Source organism: Lepus europaeus, chromosome 2, assembly GCF_033115175.1.
Source record: "Lepus europaeus isolate LE1 chromosome 2, mLepTim1.pri, whole genome shotgun sequence".
Classification (NCBI taxonomy): Eukaryota; Metazoa; Chordata; class Mammalia; order Lagomorpha; family Leporidae; genus Lepus; species Lepus europaeus.
The window spans coordinates 82096660-82118686 of NC_084828.1; the positions used below are offsets into that span (position 1 = coordinate 82096660).

Genomic DNA, 22027 nt, shown 5'->3' on the forward strand with positions numbered 1-22027 from the left:
GGAAATTATGATTAATTTTGATACCAGTCATGTGGTTACATTAAAAAATGTCCGTATCTTTTGGGGACTCATGCTGGAGTATACAGGGTTGACATGACTTGATGCCTTCAATTTGCAAAATAAAAGCCTAAAAGAATATTGCACATAACATCTAATTAAGTAATTAATCAAACATTTTAATTATTACTGAATCTAGGTTCTAGGCATATGGGGTATTATACAATATTCTATACATGGATTTTGTGTATAATGGTACAATTCATAATAAAATATTTAAAAGAACATATATGGACTTCAAAAATTTGTTACCACTTGTAGAAAATAATCTTTAATCTCTAGCACTGGCAATGTGGCATAGTGGGGAAAGCCACCACCTGTGAAGCCAGCATCCCATATGAGCACAGCTGCTCCCCTTCCAATCCAGCTTCCTGCTTATGTGCCTGGGAAAGCAGTGGAAGATGGCCCAAGTGCTTTGGCCCTGCACCCACATGGGAGACCCAGAAGAAGCTCCTGGCTCCTGGCTTCAGCCTCATCCAGTCCTGGCCATTGCAGCCATTTGGGGAGTGAACTGGCAGATGGAAGATCTTTTTCTTTCTCGGTCTCTCCCAATCTCTATGCCCTAAAGGTATAAAAGTGCCTCAATTTCTTTGTCAGGCAAAAGAACTCTACATTTTTTCATTACAGTTCTTCTTTTGGGCTAAAGGAAAATTAAGAAAGTAGAGAACCTCTGTAGATTCTTTGATATAAAACAATGCTTACTGGCCGGCGCCGTGGCTTAACAGGCTAATCCTCCGCCTTGCGGCGCCGGCACACTGGGTTCTAGTCCCGGTTGGGGCGACGGATTCTATCCCGGTTGCCCCTCTTCCAGGCCAGCTCTCTGCTATGGCCTGGGAAGGCAGTGCTTGGGCCCTGCACCTGCATGGGAGACCAGGAGAAGCACCTGGCTCCTGGCTTCAGATCAGCGTGAAGCGCCGGCTGCAGCGGCCATTGGAGGGTGAACCAACGGCAAAAAGGAAGACCTTTCTATCTCTCTCTCACTATCCACTCTGCCTGTCAAAAAAAAAAAAAAAAAAAAAGCTTATGAGGTACTTAAATTAGTTATATCTAACTTCTGTCTTCCTTCGCTCAGGGATAGTTTTGCCTTTGAATTGACAGAGACATGACCATAACTTTTGAACTTGTTCAACTTCTTGCCTCCATCTAAATACAACCTGGCACTCACTCCCATGCTTTCTTCCTGAGTTAATGGACAGGGCAGTGGTTCCTCCTTCCCATCTGAGCTAATTCTCTGGCTCCCATCCATCTTGCATTCTCAGGAACAAAGCTTTGTTAGTAATAGTCTTTCTTGCCTAGATCTTTCACTCTCATTTAGGCAGCTCGGCCTGAGAACTTTTGTCTTTCTCATTTTTATTCAAACTTTTCTCAGCGTCAGCAATGACTTTCCTTACATCTCTTTGATACCCTAAAATTAACACATCAACTATTTTCTGTTTTATTTAATAACATCTCTACCACCAATTTTCAAATTCAATTCCAATTTCAAATGTTCCCTCAGATTTGTTAGGAGAGAGCAAGACAGAAGCAGCTATGATTTTATTTGTTTGAGATGTTGGGGTCCTCCAATAAATTTAATTTAAAAATAGCATTTCAGTAAGAAGGTTCTACTGGTTTAAAAACCAGGATCCAAATATTATCAATTCCATTTACAATTTTAAAAATTATTTAGTCCTTCCTTTATATGGTCATGACTTCTGCTTTGGAAAATAAACCTCTTTAGATCTAGGATTTTGTTCTATTCATCATTATACCTCAGAGCCTCAAACATTCATTGAATGAATGAATGAATGGTGCTCTTATACATAATGGACAAGTAATTACACAAACTTCAAAGAATAAGAACATTTTGTAATTAAGTAAATGTAAACCAGCATTTACTTAAGCTATAAACTTAATATGCATTTCATTTTAAGAAGCATCTTATATCACATTCTCACAGCTATCTTACCCAGTGTCCTCCATTAACGCCAGAGTGATTCGAGAGAGGACTCTGTTCTGGGTGTGAGAACCAGTCATTGCTTCATTCTGAAAATCACCAACATATTTGAATTAGAAGACTGTATTCTGCAACTCCCAATAACTCGTAATTCCTCCGATGTAGATTCAGAATGCTTTAAGTACAAGAGTAGGTCAAAGTGTTCTGCAAAATGATGCAACAGGTGCCGGGGCAGTGGTGTAGAAGGTTAAGCTTCCGCCTGCGGTGCTGGCATCCCATATGGGTGCCGGTTCCGAGTCCTCGCTGCTCCAGCTCCCTGGTAATGTGCCTGGGAAAGCAGCAGAAGATGGTCCAAGTACTTCTAAAAGTAAAATCTACTGTCTGCCTTAAACGTCTCCATTATATTTCACTTCCCTGGAATGGTAAGCAATCAGCATTTAGAACTCAGTGATGGGGCCGGCGCCGCGGCTCACTAGGCTAATCCTCCGCCTTGCGGCGCCGGCACACCGGGTTCTAGTCCCGGTCAGGGCACCGGATTCTGTCCGGTTGCCCCTCTTCCAGGCCAGCTCTCTGCTGTGGCCAGGGAGTGCAGTGGAGGATGGCCCAAGTCCTTGGGCCCTGCACCCCATGGGAGACCAGGAGAAGCACCTGGCTCCTGCCATCGGATCAGCGCGGTGTGCTGGTCGCAGCAGCCATTGGAGGGTGAACCAACGGAAAAGGAAGACCTTTCTCTCTCTCTCTCACTGTCCACTCTGCCTGTCAAAAAAAAAAAAGAACTCAGTGATGACAACGAAGATAAACAGATAGGTAGGTAGGTAGGTGGATAGATACTATGGTAAAAATATACTGTCTTGCAACAGGAATCACTGTGCACTTACTCCTCATGCGGGATCTCTGTCCTTAATGTGCTGTACATTGTGATTTAATGCTATAACTAGTACTCAAACAGTATTTTTCACTTTGTGTTTCTATGTGGGTGCAAACTGTTGAAATCTTTACTTAATATATACTAAACTGATCTTCTGTATATAAAGAGAATTGAAAATAAATCTTGATGTGAATGGAAGGGGAGAGGGAGCGGGAAAGGGGAGGGTTGCGGGTGGGAGGGAAGTTATGGGGGGGGAAAGCCATTGTAATCCATAAGCTGTACTTTGGAAAATTATATTCATTAAATAAAAGTTAAAAAAAATATACTGTCTTGGCAAAGTAAAGTAGGAAGTTGAGAAAGATGACTAAATAATTTGAAGTAAGGGAAATAGTGCTTTCATAACCTTCAACTTTGTTCACAGGAATATACACAAATATGCAAAACAAGTATGACACAATCGTGGAACGAAAGAATTTACATGAAGAACGTAAAATAAAATCAAGATATACTGTCATCTTAATATTTCAATTCATATCATACAATTATTACCAGGAGGTTACCCAACAGTGGGAAGGCTTGTCTGTCTCTTAATGGAGCATTTCCCATTCATATTTTAATTATTCTTTGGATGTTTACAGTAAACATTGGACAGTCATCTCAAGTACTTTACTACCATCCTTTAAAAATAAAACCGTTTGGCCAGCATCGCGGCTCACAAGGCTAATCCTCTGCCTGCGGCGCAGGCACCCCGGGTAATAGTCCCGATAGGAGCGCTGGATTCTGTCCCAGTTGCCCCTCTTCCAGGCCAGCTCTCTGCTGTGGCCCGGGAATGCAGTGGAGGATGGCCCAAGCGCTTGGGCCCTAACCCCCATGGGAGACCAGGAGGAAGCTCCTGGCTCCTGGCTTCGGATCAGCGAGATGCGCCGGCCGCAGCGGCCATTTGGGGGGTGAACCATCAGAAGGAAGACCTTTCTGTCTCTCTCTCACTGTTTTAACTCTGCCTGTCAAAAAATGGAAAAAATAAAAATAAAAAAATAAAACCGTTTGGGGCCGGCACTGTGGCACACTGGGTTAAAGCCCTGGCCTGAGGCGCCTGCATCCCATATGGGTGCCAGTTTGAGACCAGGCTGCTCCACTTCCTGTCCGGCTCTCTGCTATGACCTGGGAAAGCAGTAGAAGATGGCCCAAGTCCTTGGGCCCCTGCACCTGTGTGGGAGACCCAGAAGAAGCTCCTGACTCCTGACTTCGGATTGGCTCAGCTCCAGTCGTTGCAGCCATTTGGTGAGTGAACGAGCGGATGGAAGACCGCTCTCTGTCTCTACCTCTCTCTGTAACTCTGTCTTTGAAATAAATAAAATTAATCTTAAAAAAATAAAAATAAAAATAAAACCGTTCAAAGACACAAAATTGATTTCAGAGAAAGGAAGAAATTAATGAAATCACTACTCTGAGGTCTTCCTCTGAAAAGCACATTAATTTTTACTTTTTTTTTTTTTAAAGATTTATTTATTTATTCAAAGTCAGAGTTACACAGAGAGAGGAGAGGCAGAGAGAGAGAGAGAGAGAGAGAGAGAGAGAGAGGTCTTCCATCCGTTGGTTCACTCCCCAGATGGCCGCAACGGCCGGAACTGCACCGATCCAAAGCCAGGAGCCAGGAGCTTCTTCCTGATCTCCTATGCGGGTGCAGGGGTCCAAGGACTTGGGCCATCTTCTATAGCTTTCCCAGGCCATAGCAGAGTTGGATCAAAAGTGGAGCAGTCGGGACTAGAACTGGTGCCCATATGAGATGCTGGCCCTTTAAGCCAGGGCGTTAACCCACTGCACCACAGCGCCGGGCCCCTAATTTTCACTTCTGACCAATCCATAGCTTTCTCTCTTTCTTTCAAGATTTATTTATTTATTATTTGAACGAATTAGAGAGAGAGAGGGAGACACAGAGATCTTCCACCTACTGGTTTACTGCCCAAATGGCTGCAACATCCAGGACTGAGATAGGCTGAAGCCAGGAGCCTGGAGCTTCTTCTGGGTCTCCCACATAGGTACAGGGTACCAAACACTTGGGCCATTCTCCACTGCTTTCCCAGGTGCATTAGCAGGGAGCTGGATGGGAAGTGGAGCAGCCAGGACTTTCTTTTTTTTTTTTTTTTTTTTTTGACAGGCAGAGTGGATAGTGAGAGAGAGAGACAGAGAGAAAGGTCTTCCTTTTTGCCATTGGTTCACCCTCCAATGGCCGCTGCGGCCGGCGCATTGCACTGATCCAAAGCCAGGAGCCAGGTGCTTCTCCTAGTCTCCCATGGGGTGCAGGGCCCAAGGACTTGGGCCATCCTCCACTGCCTTCCCAGGCCACAGCAGAGAGCTGGCCTGGAAGAGGGGCAACCGGGACAGAATCTGGTGCCCCAACCGGGACTAGAACCTGGTGTGCCGGCGCCGCAAGGTTAAGCCACGGTGCCGGCCTACAGCCAGGACTTTCAATTAGTGTCTATGTGGGATACCTGCGCCAAAGGCGGTGGCTTTACCCACCATGTCGCAGCACCTGCCCTATGGGTATAACCATTAAGAGGATCTGTAAGTTATGTCTATGGAATTTTTTTTTTTTTTTTTGACAGGCAGAGTGGACAGTGAGAGAGAGAGACAGAGAGAAAGGTCTTCCTTTTGCCGTTGGTTCACCCTCCAATGGCCGCCGCGGTAGGCGCGCTGTGGCCGGCGCACCGCACTGATCCGATGGCAGGAGCCAGGTGCTTCTCCTGGTCTCCCATAGGGTGCAGGGCCCAAGTACTTGGGCCGTCCTCCACTGCACTCCCTGGCCACAGCAGAGAGCTGGCCTGGAAGAGGGGCAACTGGGACAGGATCGGTGCCCCGACCGGGACTAGAACCCGGTGTGCCGGCGCCGCCAGGTGGAGGATTAGCCTAGTGAGCCGCGGCGCCGGCCATGTTATGGAATTTTTAAAATTTTCATTACTTATTTATTTGAAAGTCAGAGTTAACAGAAAGAGAAGAGACACAGAGACACAGATCTTCCATCTGCTGGTTCATTTCACAAATGGCCAAAATGGCCAGGGCTTGGCCAGGCTGAAGCCGGGAGCTTGGAACTCCATCCAGGTCTCCCACGTTGGTGGTAGGGGCCAAAGCACTTGGGCCATCTTCTGCTGCTTTCCCAGGCACATTAGCAGGGAACTGGATAGGAAGTGGAGAAGCCAGGACTCAAACTGGCACTCATATAGAATGCCAGCATCACATTTGGTGGCTTAACCAGCTATGCCACAATACCAGTTCAAATGGGACTCTTAAAAATGATATTGGTGGCCGGTGCCATGGCTCAATAGGCTAATCCTCTGCCTGCGGCGCCAGCACACCGGGTTCTAGTCCCAGTCGGGGCACCGGATTCTGTCCCGGTTGCCCCTCTTCCAGGCCAGCTCTCTGCTATGGCCCGGGAAGGCAGTGGAGGATGGCCCAAGTCCTTGGGCCCTGCACCCGCATGGGAGACCAGGAGAAGCACCTGGCTCCTGGCTTCGGATCAGCGCGGTGTGCCGGCCGCGGCAGCCATTGGAGGGTGAACCAATGGCAAAAAGGAAGACCTTTCTCTCTGTCTCACTATCCACTCTGTCAAAAAAAAAAAAAGAAAAAAAAAAGAAAAGAAAAGAAAAAAATATATATTTGTCCCTATTTTGGACATAGTTTACTTATGCAACAGGCTGGTTCCTGTATCTATCCGTTGTGGTTTTTTGTTCCAGTACTTGAGATGAAGAGGGTGGGGGAGAGCCACAGATGACAGATAGACCCTAGACAACTGTGTGGAGCACAGGGGGATTCTTTTTTTTTTTTTTTTATTTTAGATTTATTTATTTATTTGAAAGTCAGAGTACACACAAAGAGAAGGAGAGACAGAGAGAGAGGTCTTCCATCCGCTGGTTCACTCCCCAGATGGCTGCAACAGCTGGAGCTGCGCTGATCCAAAGCCAGGAACCAGGAGCTTCCTCCGGGTTTCCCACGCAGGTGCAGGGCCCAAGGACTTGGGCCATCTTCCACTGCTTTCCCAGCCCATAGCAGAGAACTGGATTGGAAGTGGAGCAGCCAGGACTCAACCGACACCCTTATGGGATGCCGGCAGGCACTGAGGTGGCGGCCTACCCCACTATGCCACATCGGCGGCCCCAAGGGAGATTCTTGACTCTGCCATGCTAGCATGCAGCATGTTCTAATATCTTTCTAAGCAAATCTTTTGCTCCTTTTCTCCAACATCCTGGTGAGTTTACCTGACTGTTACTTACCGTGTTTTCTCAAAAGACTTTCAGAATCAAGAGATTCCTGGCCAAAAAGAAAAACAAATTGCCTCATCCTCCAATGGATTTGGACAAAAACCTGGTAATAAAATTACGTCCAACTCCTCCAAGAGGAGACACTGGAGAACTACACTGGGTCTAAAGGAATACACTTGCAATGGCACACATCTTTATGCTGTATCAAGGTCACTAACTTAACCATATCCTGTTAATGATATGCCACCATAGTCTAGACAGCCAGGCATGTTCAGTTGGGGGTGATTAGTGGGTTGGTACAGTAACAAATGTGTAAAAATTCTGACCAAAAAAAAATATTTTATCATGTGAGCAGTTTAGGTCTTGTATGTTTGATTGTTCAGTTGAGCCTAAAAACACTCACTGAAATACTACCCCAGGAGGGGATTCAGTATATAATTAAGTATTGCATTACAACATTTTTAAAAATTAACAATTTAAACTACAGTATTTCATTAACAGCAGACGGACATGTTACATTCATATAATACTATTTAAAAATTAGGATATTTAAGTATTATCGTCTATTCTGCTGAAGCCTGTTTTGGCAGTGTGAATTAGTTCATGTGAAATTGGAAAATAAGAAAGTGACATCAACATAGCATGGAACCATGTTGGTTCATAATGATTTTTACCTGGATATTAATAATTGAAGACGAAGCAGTAATAACTAAATGTAAGTACAGTAAGACAGCTAAACAGGGGAACGCTGGCTGTGTCTGATGCCTACTCACGCCATCTTCTTCCACTTGGCTGAAAATAGCCAGAAGCCCTGTCTGCAAGGTCTTACTGTATGGTGCTTCTATCCTGGTCCCTATTACGCAGATTTACAATCCTCCATCTAGCTATCATTGCTGCTTCTTCTTGCTGAAGATAAAATCCTAGAGATAGGACTTTTTATTAATTGGAATTTGAATGGCTTCTAAAGTGAGCTGGTAGCTTTTATTATGAGTTACTATTTTTGTTAGTGCTCTGGTGACTTGTTGTGCCCACAAGGCTTGTCACTTTTAATGTCAGTTTTGAAAAAAATATTTTTTTAAAAAATGAAAACATAGGTCACATTTAGCAAAAGCATCCTCACTACCTTGAAAAAATTATTAAAAATATACCATTAACTGAAAGAAGTTGCATAAATGCATGAACCCATTAAAAAAAACCCAGATGTATTATGTATGTGTGTATATGCATATACACACATATAGAAAATATACATAATATTTATGGAGGATATACAAAACACTATAATAGTGGTTACATCTGGAAAGAGAATTTCAAGAACTGAAGAAGTAAAGTAATATTTAAATGTTTTACTTTATAACTTATTTGAATGTCTTTTACCATGAGTATGAATTACTTTTATTAAATAAATAAAAGCCTAGGGAGGAGCTGTTTAACTTAGTATTTAAGATGCCTAGTTTCCACATCTGAGTGCCTGGGTTCCATTCCAGGCTCTGACTCCTGACTCCAAGCTTCCTGGTAATGTGCACCTTGGGAGGCAATAGTGATGGCTCACATCCATGGGTTCCTGCCACTCATGGGGGAGACCTGGATTATATTCCCAGCTCCTGGTTTCAGCTCTAGCTCATTCCTGACTGTTGCAAGCATTTGGCGAGTGGAACAATGGATAGGAGGATGGGAGCTCGCTCTCTCTCTCAAATAAAAAAAAAATTAAAAAATTTTAAGTCTAGTAAAATGTAAATATAAACTGACCTCTAACAACCGCTTTTCCCAGTGGTTGAGTTCAGTGCCCATACCACCCTGATTTTCAAGTTCCATTCCCTCCAGAACTGGACAGTTAAAATGCTTTCGTGCTTCATCCTAAGAATCAGAAAACATATAAATTTGTCATTTATATAACATGGATATAAAAAAGTAGACATTAAAGAATAACTTCAGTGATAATTTCCTTTAAAAATATGGTTTTTAATATAAATAAAACATTTTGAGGCTGTCACATTCTTCTTTGCTAGAAAATTACTTTTTCTTAAAATTTTAAGTCATATATATGAAAAAGATAGAGACTAGAATGATTGCCATTTGTAACTCTTATGATTTTTAAAGCTTTTCTTATGGATTGATAATTAGTAATTGTATATATATTTATGGGGTAAAAGTTTATGAATATAGTGCAGAATAATTAAATCAAACCAATTAACATACCCATCACCTTAAGTACTTTTTTTGATGGTGAGAAAATGTGAAATTTATTCCCTTAGCAATTTTGAAATGTGTGAGACACTGTTATTAACTATATCCACCCTCCTAGGCAACAGATCTCAAAAGAGAAAAATAAAACCATATCCCTAATGAGATTTCTATACCCTTTTCGCCTATCATCTTCTCATGCCCTGATGTTCCCACCTACATGACCATATTCTGCTTTCTGCTTCTCATAGTTCCACTATTTTAGATTTCACATGTTAAGTGAGAACATGAGAAAGTATTTATGTTTCTGTGCATGGCTTATATCACTTAGCATGTTCTCCAATTCTAACCTTTTTTGTTTTTTTAAGATTTATTTATTTATTTGAAAGTCAGAGTTACACAGAGAGAGGAGAGGCAGAGAGAGAGGTCTTCCATCTGCTGGTTCACTCCCCAATTGGTCGCAATGGCCGGAGCTGTGCCGATCAGAAGCAAGGAGCCAGGAGCTTCTTCCGGGTCTCCCATGCGGGTGCAGGGGCCCAAGGACTTGGGCCATCTTCCATTGCTTTCCCAGGCCATAGCAGAGAGCTAGATTGGAAGTGCAGCACTTTTTCATATAAATGCTGGTTGTCTACTTTTAAGAAAAGTCTGTTTAGGAACCGGCGCCATGGCTCACTTGGTTAATCCTTCGCCTGTGGCACTAGCAACCCAAATAGGCGCCAGGTTCTAGTCCCAGTTGCTCCTCTTCCAGTCCAGCTCTCTGCTGTGGCCTGGGAGGGCAGTGGAGGAGCCCCTGCACCCGTGTGGGAGACCAGGAAGAAGCTGCTTGCTCCTGGCTTCGGATTGGTGCAGCGCTGGCCGTAGCAGCCATTTGGGGGGTGAACCAACAGAAGGAAGACCTTTCTCTCTGTCTCTCTCTGTCTATAACTCTGTCAAATAAAAAATAATAATAATAAAAAAAAGAAATGTCTGTTTAGTTTCTATTCTCATTTTAAGCTGGGTTTTTAGTTTCCTGGCTCTTTTCAGTAGCTTGAGTTTCTTATATATTTCAGATATTAACTCCTTATCAGATGTACAGTATGCAAATATCCTCTCCTACTCTGTAGGTTGTCTCTTCACTCAGTTGTTTCTTCTGCTGCTGTGCAGAAGCTTTTTGGTTCTATGTAATCTCATTTATTTTTTGTTGCCTATGTTTTTGGGGTCAAATCCAAAAAAATCTTGCCTAGACAAATGCCATGCTTTCCCCTCTATGTTTTCTTGTAGCAGTTTTTGTTCTTACATCTAAATGTTTACTACATTTTGAGTTGATTCTGGTATATGGTGTGACACACAGGTCCGATTTCATTCTTCTGCATATGAATATCCAGTTTTCCCAACGCCATTTACTGAAAAGAGTATCCACTTCCCATTGTGTATTCTTGGCACCTTTGTCAAAAATCAGCTGACTGGACATGCAAAGGTTTACTTCTAGGATCTCTATTCTGTCCCACTAGTTGATACATCTACTTTTACGCTAGTACTGTGCTGTTTTAAAGACAGCAGTTTTGGAATACACAGTAGTACCCCCTTATCAGTGGAGATATGTTCCAAGACCCAGTACATGCCTGAAGACCTCAGACAGTACAAAATCTAATATATGCCATGTTTTTCCCTATACATGGGATCATTTTGTAAAACCCCTTTTTATTTAAAATCTTTTATTTTCTAAATGTTTACTTCCTTCTCACAATAAAAGACTTTTTATAACTTATTTGAGAGGTAAGAAAGAGAGAACAGATAAATTGAGAAAAAGGGGGCTGGCGATGTGGCCTAGTAGACTAAGTCTCTGCCTGTGGTGCTGGCATCCCAAATGGGCGCTGGTTGCTCCTCTTCAGATCTAGCTCCCTGCTGAGGGCCTAGGAAAGCAGAGGAAGATGGGGGTTGGCGCCGTGGCACAGTAGTTTAATCCTCTGCCTGCAGTGCTGGCATCCCATATGGGCGCTGGTTCTAGTCCCAGCTGCTCCTCTTCCAATCCAGCTCTCTGCTATGGCCTGGGAAGGCAGTGGAAGATGGCCCAAGTCCTTGGGCCCCTGCACCTATGTGGGAGACCCAGAAGAAGCTCCTGGCTCCTGCCTTCAGATCAGCACAGCTCCGGCCATTGCGGCCATTTGGGGAATGAACCAACGGAAGGAAGACCTTTCTCTCTGTCTCTCCCTCTCACTGTCTGTAACTCTACCTTTTAAATAAATAAAATCTTTTAAAAAAGCAAGCAAGCAAGCAGAGGAAGATGGCCCAAGTGTGTGTGCCCCTTTGAGACTCAGAAGTTAGTTCCTGGCTCCTGGCCCTTGATCAGCTCAGCTCCAGCTATTGGGTCATTTGGGGAATGACCCAGTAGATGGAAGACCTTTCTCTCTGTCTCTCCCTCTCTGTAGTTCAAATAAATAAATAAATAAATAAATATTTTTTTAAAATAGAGAAAGAGAGCTCCCCTTGACTGCTTCACTCCCCAAATTCCTACAATGGTGGGGACTAAACCAAGACAAAAGCCAGAGCTGGTATCTTAGTCCAGGTCTCCCATGTTGATGGCAAGAACTCAATCTACTGGAGCCATCACCTGGTGCTTCCAAGAGTCTTTCTTCACTGGAGCCAACACTGTGGTGGTAGGTTAATCCTCTGCCTACAGTGCTGGCATCCCATGTGGACACCGGTTCAAGTCCAGTTGCTCCACTTCTGATCCAGCTCCCTGTTGATGGCCTGGGAAGGCAGTGGAAGATGGCCCAAGTTCTTGGGCCACTGCACCCACATGGGAGACCCAGAAGAAGCTGATGGCTCCTGGCTTTGGATCAGCCCAACTCTAGCTATTGTGGCCATTTGGGGAGTGAGCAGATGGCAAACCTTTCTGCCTCTCCAATAAATAAATCTTTTTTTTTTTTTTGACAGGCAGAGTGGACAGTGAGAGAGAGAGAGAGAGAGAGAGACAGAGAGAAAGGTCTTCCTTTGCCATTGGTTTACCCTCCAATGGCCGCCGCGGCTGGTGCACCGCACTGATCCGAAGCCAGGAGCCAGGTGCTTCTCCTGGTCTCCCATGCGGGTGCAGGGCCCAAGCACTTGGGCCATCCTCCACTGCACTCCCTGGCCACAGCAGAGAGCTGGCCTGGAAGAGGGGCAACCGGGACAAAATCTGGAGCCCCGACCGGGACTAGAACCCAGTGTGCCGGCGCAAGGCAGAGGATTAGCCTATTGAGCCGCGGCGCCGACCTCAATAAATAAATCTTTTAAAACAAGAAAAAAGTCTTCATTGGTGAGAAATTGGAAACAGGGGCCACAGCCAGGAATCAAACCCAAGCACTCAGATGTAGGATATGAGCTGGGCCAAATGCCTGCCTCTGATATTAGAATTTGGATAGGAGTTGAATAGTGATCTGTAGAATACTTTGGGTGATATGGACATTTTATTTTATTTTATTTTATTTTTATTTTTTGACAGGCAGAGTGGACAGTGAGAGAGAGACAGAGAGAAAGGTCTTCCTTTTGCCGTTGGTTCACCCTCCAATGGCCGCCGCGGTAGCGCGCTGCGGCCGGCGCACCGCGCTGTTCCGATGGCAGGAGCCAGGTGCTTCTCCTGGTCTCCCATGGGGTGCAGAGCCCAAGCACTTGGGCCATCCTCCACTGCACTCCCTGGCCACAGCAGAGAGCTGGCCTGGAAGAGGGGCAACCGGGACAGGATCGGTGCCCCAACCGGGACTAGAACCCGGTGTGCCGGCGCCACAAGGCGGAGGATTAGCCTGTTGAGCCACGGCGCCGACCATTTTATTTTATTTTTAAACTTATTTGAGAAGCAAAGGAGAGGCTGATATTATGGTTCAGTGCATTAAACCACTGCTTGTGGGGCTGGCGCTGTGGCATAGCGGGTAAAGCCACCTCCTGCAGTGTCAGCATCCCATATGGGCACTGGTTCTAGTTCCGGCTGCTTCTCTTCCTATCCAGCTCTCTGTTATGCTCTGGGAAAGCAATGGAAGATGGCCCAACTCCTTGGGCCCCTGCACCCACATGGAAGACCCAGAAGAAGACCCTGTCTCCTGGCTTTGGGTCGGTGCAGCTCCAGCTGTTGCAGCCAATTGCAGAGTGAACCAGTGGACGAAAGACCTCTCTCTCTCTCTCTCTCTCTCTCTCTTTGCCTCTCTGTGTAACTCTTTCAAATAAATACATCTTTTAAAAAATAAACCACTGCTTGGGACACTGGAAGCTCATAAGCCAATTTGAGTGCCAGCTGCTCCACTTCCAATCCAGCTCCCTGCTAATGCACCTGGGAAAGCAGTGGAAAATGGCCTACCTGCTACCCATTTGAGACACCAGGATGAAACTCCTGGCTTTGGCCTAGCTCAGCCCTGGGCATTGCAGCCATCTGGGGAGAGAACCAGCAGATGGAAGATTTCTCTTTTCATGTTTTTCCTTCTCTCTAACTCTGCCTTTCAAATAAATAAATCTTAAAATGAACAAACCAAAAAAACAACCAAACAACCTTCAAATACACAAAATAAATCTTAACCAAAAAAAGTCAAATAAATAAATAAATAAATAAAAGTTGGGTCCCTACCAACCATGTGGAAGATCTGAATTGAATTCTTGGCTCCTGGAGTCAGGCTGGCCCAGCCCCAGGTGTTATAAGCATTTAAGGGTGAAACAGCAGATGAGAGAACTCTCCATCTGTCTCTTTGCCTTCCAAAAAAGCATAAAATATTTAAAAATAGACTCTTTCAATCTATTAACATGATATATCCTTTCATTTCTTTGTGTCTTCTTTAATTTCTTTCATCAGTGTTTTAAAGTTTTTAATATACAGGTCTTTAATCCCCTGGTTAAATATATACCTAAGTATTTTATATTTTTATGGCTTTTGTAAATGGGATTCTCTTGATTTTTTATTTCAGCTTTAAGTTTTTTTATTGTAGTAGAAAATAGATAAAAAATTTGCATTTTTAAGTGTACAAATCATGATGTTACACAACCATCACCACTATCCACTTCCAGAACTCTTCTTTCAAGGGAATAAAAACTTTTAGAGTAGCTGGTAATTGGAAATAAGCTGGACTTAACCTATGGCAAAGTAGGCTCTGAGATGAATGATAATTTTCAAGTCTCAGAAGCCAAGCTTATTTCCCTTGCTTGGTTGCTTGCTTGCTTTATTTATTTATTTAGAAAGTCAGAGTTAGAGAGAGAGACACACACACAGATATTTCTTCTTCCAGTTCACTCTCCTGCTCTGGGTCAGGCCAAAACCAGGAGCTAAGAACTTCACCTATGTCTCCCACATGGGTGACAGGGGCCCAAGCACTTGTGCCATCTGTTACTGTTTTCCCCACAACATAGCAGGAAGCTGGATTGGAAGTGAAGCAGCTAGGACATGAACTAGTGCCCATATGGGATACCAGTGTCACATACCATGGCTTTATCCACTAAGCCACAACACTGGCCCCTCCCTCACATTCTAACTTCCTTTAGTAAGGAGGGAACCTGATTCCCCCTTCTCAGACGAGAAGTGGCTGGTTTTTTGTTTTTTCTTTCTTTCTTTTTTTTTTTTTTTTTTGACAGGCAGAGTTAGTGAGAGAGAGACAGAGAGAGAGTTATAGACAGTGAGAGAGAAACAGAGAGAAAGGTCTTCCTTTCGTTGGTTCACCCACCCAAATGGCTGCTACAGCCGGCACTGCGCCGATCCGAAGCCAGGAGCTTCCTCCTGGTCTCCCATGTGGGTGCAGGGACCCAAGCACTTGGGCCATCCTCCACTGCCTTCCCAGGCCACAGCAGAGAGCTGGACTGGAAGAGGGGCAACCAGGACAGAATCCGGTGCCCCAACCGGGACTAGAACCCAGGGTGCCATGGCTGCAGGCAGAGGATTAGCCAAGTGAGCCACAGCACCAGCTGAGGTGGCTGTTTCTTTACAGGAGAACCAAGCTTCTGGAAGGAAGGATATGGTTGGGAAGGCCAACGTATGCATACAGGCAGTATGCTATGGAAATAACAGACTTGACATTAAGAAATCTGGAGTTTGGTCTCTCTGTTACTAGCTCTGTGGACTTCTATGTTATACAACTTTGGCTCCAGTTCATTTCATGAAATGAGGGCTTTCCACTGGATAACTTTTGAAGTCTCGTAATTTCAATACCCTGATTTAGAGTATGAACAGTTTTTCTTCTTAATTCCAGAATCCCCCACAGACTTGATGTCTTTCTGAAGGTTCTCTTGAAACTTGTGTGTGATATAGCAAGGGATTCATCCCTTACACGTGAACTTGTTAAGAGTGCCTTGCTACACGAGGCCACAAACTGCCTGATCATCCTAGACCACTGCTCTCAAGAACAGGTGAAGGTAAAATAGAGGTGGCAGCTTGATTTCAATTGGGCCCCACTAGGTAATTCTTGTGCTGGATTACGGTTTATTGTTCATGGGCCTGACCACATCTGGAAATGAAGACAAGAGGGTTTTAGGTCTCTATCTCCGCACCCTCTAGCCTCTAGATAAAATACCTTTGATAAAATACCTTATTTTCTTTTAAAGCTATTCAGAACCATTTAGACAAAAATGAAAAGGATCGGGGCTGGTACTGTGGGGTAGCGGGTAAAGCTGCTGCCTGCAGTGCCAGCATCTCATATGGGCGCCAGTTTGAGACTCAGCTGCTCCACTTCCAATCCAGCTCTCTGCTACGGCCTGGGAAAGCAGTGAAAGATGATCCAGGTTCTTAGGCCCCTGCACCCACGTGGGAGACCTGGAAGAAGCTCCTGGCTCCAGACTTTGGGTGGGCCCAGCTCCGACTATTGTGGCCATTTGGGGAGTGAACCAGCGGATGGAAGACCTCTCTCTCTCTCTCTCTGTGTGTGTGTCTCTGCCGCTGCCTCTCTGTAACTGCCTTTCAAACAAATAAATAAATCTTTTAAAAAATACATTCTGTTGGCCAGTGCCATGGCTCACTTGGTTAATCCTCTGCCTGCAGCGCCGGCATCCCATACGGGCACTGGGTTCTAGTCCCGGTTGCTCCTCTTCCAGTCCAGCTCTCTGCTGTGGCCCGGGAAGGCAGTGGAGGATGGCCCAAGTGCTTGGGCCCCTGCACCCACATGGGAGACCAGGAAAAAGCACCTGGCTTCTGGCTTTGTATTGGCGCAGTGCTGGCCGTAGTGGCCATTTTGGGGGGGGGGGGTGTGAACCAATGGAAGGAAGACCTTTCTCTTTCTCTCTCTCACTGTCTATAACTCTACCTGTCAAATAAATAAATAAATAAATAATTTTAAAAAATGCATTCTGTTCTAGTTTTCTGAATTCAAAAGGGAGAAATAATGAGCTTTTATAAAACAACAAGGAATAAAAACAAATGCCTGCAACAACCAGGGCTGGGTCAGGCTGAAGCCAGGAGCTCGATCTGGATCTCCCACATGGGTGGCAGGGAGTCAAGTACTTGAGCTATCACTGCTGCTTTCCAAGGTGCACATCAGCAGGAAGCTGGAACTGAGTGTAGAGCCAGGCCTTGAACCCAGGCACTCTGATATTGGATGCAAACATCCAGGTGGTGGGATAGGAGAAACAATTTAATTGAAAGACGAAAGCATCATGAAAAGTAATTCATATCCTAGAAATATTTGGAGATAGTATAGGGTTTGCTGTTTAATCAGTTTATTCAAACTATTTCATCCTACCTCTTAAAGTATTAGGTAAGTCTTATAGCCAACTGATTGTGCTTTGGCTGTCATAGAATAGCTCCTTTATGTGGAAGCAGAACATTTATAAGCATGTTAACAATTTCTAAAGTAACATTTGTTCACCTGGTGTCATCTACGCTTTCTCTCTCTTTTTTTTTTTTTTTTAATATTTATTTTATTTATTTGAAAGTAGAGCTACACAGAGAGGAGAGGCAGAGAGAGAGAAAGAGGTCTTCCATCCACTGGTTTACTCCCCAATTGGCTGCAACAGCTGGAGCTGCGCCAATCCAAAGCCAGGAGCCAGGAGCTTCTTCTGGATCTCCCACGTGGGTGCAGAGGCCCAGGGACTTGGGCCATCTTTCACTTCTTTCCCAGGCCACAGCAGAGCGCTGGATGGGAAGTGGAGCAGCCAGGACTCAAACCAGTGCCCATATGGGATGCCGGCAGGCACTGCAGGTAGCAGTCTCACCTGCTACACCACGGCGCTGGCCCCCACTTTCCCTCTTGAATGTGAGATCAAGAATGAAGAACTCAAGATAAAAGGGGTTGGGTGGGAGAACAAGTCAGAGCCTGTTTGGTTTCATGTTGCAGGGTCTCCTGGCCAAAATTCCCCAAGGCTGTGAAAACAGCAAGTTGTGAACTGTCTCAGAAAAGTAGCAGGCTTCTGAAGGTGCTCCTTACCCTGGAACTTCAGAGATCTCTCCAGCGGAAAGGATTTTCTTCCTATCTCACATGGTACAAACGGGGTCTTTCACACTAAGCACTGTGAGTCAGAGTTCTTTCCCCTTTTTTGTTTCCTTTTACCCCCAGAGGACTAAGGACAAGAGAACAAGAGAAAATGGAAGTCCTGCCATGGTAGGAAAAAGACACGAAGGAATTTAGCATTCAACATTTAGAACTAGTTACACTCAGTCTCATCGCAGCTTCAAGAACTGACCTTTTAACCTTTGTGGGCTTTAACTATTATTTAAGACATATGCTATGAAAATATTCTGTTCACAAATTAAGGCATTCCTCCACTGACTCCAGATGTCTTGTCCACTGAAGTCACATAAATATTAAAAACACAAATATTGTGTTATATACAATATGAAAGAACAAAACCTGGAAGTGTGTTTAAGATAAATCAGTCCTAGGGGACTTCAGGTGGTTTTGGCCTGCTCGTACTCTCTCTACACAGGCTTGCTTTCTCGGCAGACGTCCTCTCAAGGGCGTTTTGCCTTTGTGTTTTGCATTAGGGGCCTTTTCTTCTTCACTGGGGGACTTGCCATCCTGGTCCTCATCACTGCTGGCATCCAGTGTAGCCATATCCTCGAAACCAGTCATGTCACTCTCATCCACCTCTTCATCTTCCACAAATTCTTTGTCTCACATCTTCATCATCTTTTTCCCTGTCTGAAGAGTTACTCTTGGTTTTCTGTTATTCCAGGGCCTTGTAGAAGGCATGAATTGGGTAGTTGTAGATGTCGCCATATGTATCTTGTTTCAGTCTTTCCAGTAATTCCCTTTCCATGGCATTGTCCAACTAAGCAGCTATTAATATGCCTTTACCTCTCTTCTTTTCTTCCTATGCTCTACTTTCTTACTCAAAATAACACATTTTCTCTGTTGTTCTAGGGTAAATTAAAATTAGAATTAGATACTGGGTTACCTTGGTGAATGTCTACTTAAATTTGTGTCAAATGAAACGGAGCCAGTAAATTAGATTTTCATCTATTTGCTCCAGCGCTTTCTCATGGTTCTTACTGAGCCGAACCCCTTCCCACATACGCCTGGGAAAATCTGCTCATTCTGTCACCTTCATTTACAAGTAGCACTGTCCTTTCTCTTCTTTGACAGTGGCATACTAGCTGTTTGCCAGGGGGCAGGATGCCTGGTTGCACAGTCAAGCTGTATTCATTTCAGCAAAAGCCCTTTGTCACTCCTTCTCTCTGCCTTTCAAATAAATAAATAAATCTTTAAAAAAAAATTCACAACTGATTTGTATATGTTCATTCTGTATACAGAAACTTTACTGTATTCTTTAACTAGTTCTAATGGCCTTTGTTGGAGTCTTTATGGTTTGACAGGCAGAGTGGACAGTGAGAGAGAGAGACAGAGAGAAAGGTCTTCCTTTTGCCATTGGTTCACCCTCCAATGGCCGCCGCGGCTGGTACGCTGCGGCCGGCGCACCACGCTGATCTGAAGGCAGGAGCCAGGTGCTTATCCTGGTCTCCCATGGGGTGCAGGGCCCAAGCACTTGGGCCATCCTCCACTGCACTCCCGGGCCATAGCAGAGAGCTGGCCTGGAAGAGGGGCAACCGGGATAGAATCCGGCGCCCTGACCGGGACTAGAACCTGGTGTGCCGGCGCAAGGTGGAGAATTAGCCTGTTGAGCCACGGTGCCGGCCCTTCTCTCTCTCTCTATCTCTCTCTATATATATATATATATATATAGTATATATTTTTTAGTTTGATATAATGTCATTGTCTGCCGTATAATCAACAAACTGCAACAATTTCACTGCTTCTTTTTCTATCCGGTTGTCTTTTATTTCTTTATCTTTCTTATTTATTCTGGCAGACTTCTAATATTATGTTGAGTAGAAGTGGCAGTAGACATCCTTGGGCGCCAGTGTTATGTGTTAAGGAGCCTCTAGCAATGCAGGCAACTCATATCACAGTGCAGGTTTGAGCCCTAGTTGCTCTGCTTCCCAACCAGCTTCCTGCTAAGGCACCTGGGAAGGCAGCAGACAATAGTTCAAGTGCTTGGGGCCCTGCCACCCATGTAGGAACCTAGATGGAGTAGCTGGTTCCTGGCTTTGGCTGTGCTCAGCCCTGGTGGCTGCAACCATTTGGGGAGCCAATCAGAAGATGGGAGATTCTCTCTCTCTCTACTTAACACACTGCCTTTCAAATAAACGAATCTTACAAAAAATAAAAACAAAAAGGAGACCTTATCTTGTTCTATATCTTGAAGGAAATGACTTAAGTTTTCATCCTTGAGTATTGTTTTTTAAAGATTTCTTTATTTGAAAGGAGAGTTATAGAGATGGAGAAACAAAGAAAGGAGAGAGATCTTCTATCTGCTGGTTCACTTGCAATTTGGCCACAATGGCAAGGGCTGGGCCAGACCAAAGCCAGGAACTTCCTCTGGGTCTCCCACTTGGGTGCAGGGTCCCAAGTACTTTGACCATTTTCTGCTGCTTTCCTAGGTGCATTAGCAGGGAGTTGGATTGGAAGTGAAGCAGTTGGGACAAGGAGCGGGTGTTACAGGTGGTGGCTTAACCTGACACACCACAATGTCAGCGCTGAGCTTCATTCTGTTAATGTAATGGATTACATTTACTGATTTATAAATGCTGAATCATACTTGCAATCCAGGGATAAATCTCATTGGCTCATGCATGACCCTTTTAAAGCACTACTCAATTGGATTTGCGTGCATTGTATCAAAGACTTTTACATCTCAGTTCATTAAGGACATTGCCCTGTGATTTCCTTGTAACATCTTTGTCTGGCCTTGGTTCCTGGTAATGCTGGCCTTACAAGAGTTTGGAAGCATTATCTCCTCTTGAATTTTCTGGAAGAGCTTGAGAAGAACTGATATGGTTTCTTCTTTAAATGGCTGATAGAATTCATCAGTGAAGTCATACTTTTCTCTGATGGGAAAATTTTTATTACTCATTCAATCTCTTAGTGGTATGTTTAGATTTTTTGTTTTTTCTTGATTCAGCCTTAATAAGTTGTATATGTATAGGAATTTATTCATTTCTTCAAGATTATCCAGTTGGCAAATAATTTTTCATAGTCTCTCATGATCCTTTGTATTTCTGTGGTATTAGTTGCAACATTGGCATTAGTTCCTCTTTCATTTCTGATTTTATTAAATTATTTTGTCTAGTCTAGCTAAATGTTTGTCAATATTCGCTTTTCAAAGAATCAACTCTTGGTTTAATTTATCTTTAGTATTGTTTTTCTAGTCTCTATTTATTTCTCCGCTGATCTTTATTATTCCCCTCCTGCTAACTTTGGCTGAGGTTGTTTCTGTTTTTTGAGAAATACCATTAGGAGGTTTATTTGAGAACTTTTTCTTTTTGGTGCAGATGTGTATTGCTGTGGACTTTCCTCTTAGAACTGCTGTGGTATACCCCTTAAGTTTGGTTATGTTGTAGTTCCACATTCATTTGTTTCAAGATATTTTCAAATTTCTCTGTTATTTTCTTCATTGACCCACTGGTTATTCAGGAGCACACTGTTTAATTTCCATGTATTTGTGAAATTTTCAAAATTCTTCCTGTTGATTTCTAGTTTTATATCATTATGGCCAAAAAAGATACTTGATTTAACATTCCTGAATTTGCTAAGGCTTACTCTGTGTAGGGATCCAACTAGTTGAGTTATCTCTTCCTGTGTCCCAAGGTGTGCATTAGCAGGAACCTGGAATTGGAAGCAGAGCTGATACTTGAACTTAGCACTTTGATATGAGGTGCAAGCATCCCAAGTGGCATCCTAACTGCTACACCAAACATCTCTGCCCCAAGAATCATCCAAATATGGATATAAACTGCTTTTATTACAGATATAGTCTTTGTAGGAGGAATAAAAGTTGTTCAGAAGAATGTAACCTTACTTATTAGGTTTTATCTGTCCAGTAGTCAGAGATTACCAAAGCTGGGAAAAAGCCTAACAGCAGTGTAAAGAGCTACCCACAGCAAAGAGCTGTGTCTCCAAGGAAAGGAGAAAGGAGAACAGCTGTTTGTTAGTAAACAAAGGAGAAAATGGTCCCTGTGATGGTTGATTTTATGTGTCCACTTGGCTGGGTCAATGCCCAGACATTTGATCAAGTATTATTCTGGATGTCTTTGTGAAGGCGTTTTTGGATGAGACTAACATTTAAATCAGTGGCTTTGAGTTACAGCAGATTGCTCTCCACAGTGTGGGTGAGCTTTGAAAGAACAAAGACTGCCTTCCCCTGAGCAAGAAATAATTCTGCTTGGACTCAAGCTACAGCTCTTCCCTGAGTCTCCAGCCTACTGGTCTCCCTAATCAGATTGGCATCAATAAGCTTCCACAGTCACAG

The 22027-nt window shown here is 44.0% G+C and overlaps 1 protein-coding gene and 1 pseudogene across 1 annotated transcript in view; both read right to left on the minus strand.

The window, feature by feature from the left end:
• LMLN (leishmanolysin like peptidase) overlaps positions 1-22027 on the minus strand; it is an 88779-nt gene that overhangs the window by 31395 nt on the left and 35357 nt on the right. Inside the window, exons 10-11 of the mRNA XM_062209251.1 lie at positions 8867-8974; positions 2006-2082 (exon numbers count right to left, since the gene is read on the minus strand). Of these exons, the coding sequence (XP_062065235.1) occupies positions 2006-2082; positions 8867-8974 (185 nt within the window). The remainder of the gene's footprint in view (positions 1-2005; positions 2083-8866; positions 8975-22027) is intronic.
• LOC133777158 (protein MAK16 homolog) lies at positions 18082-20392 on the minus strand (annotated as a pseudogene).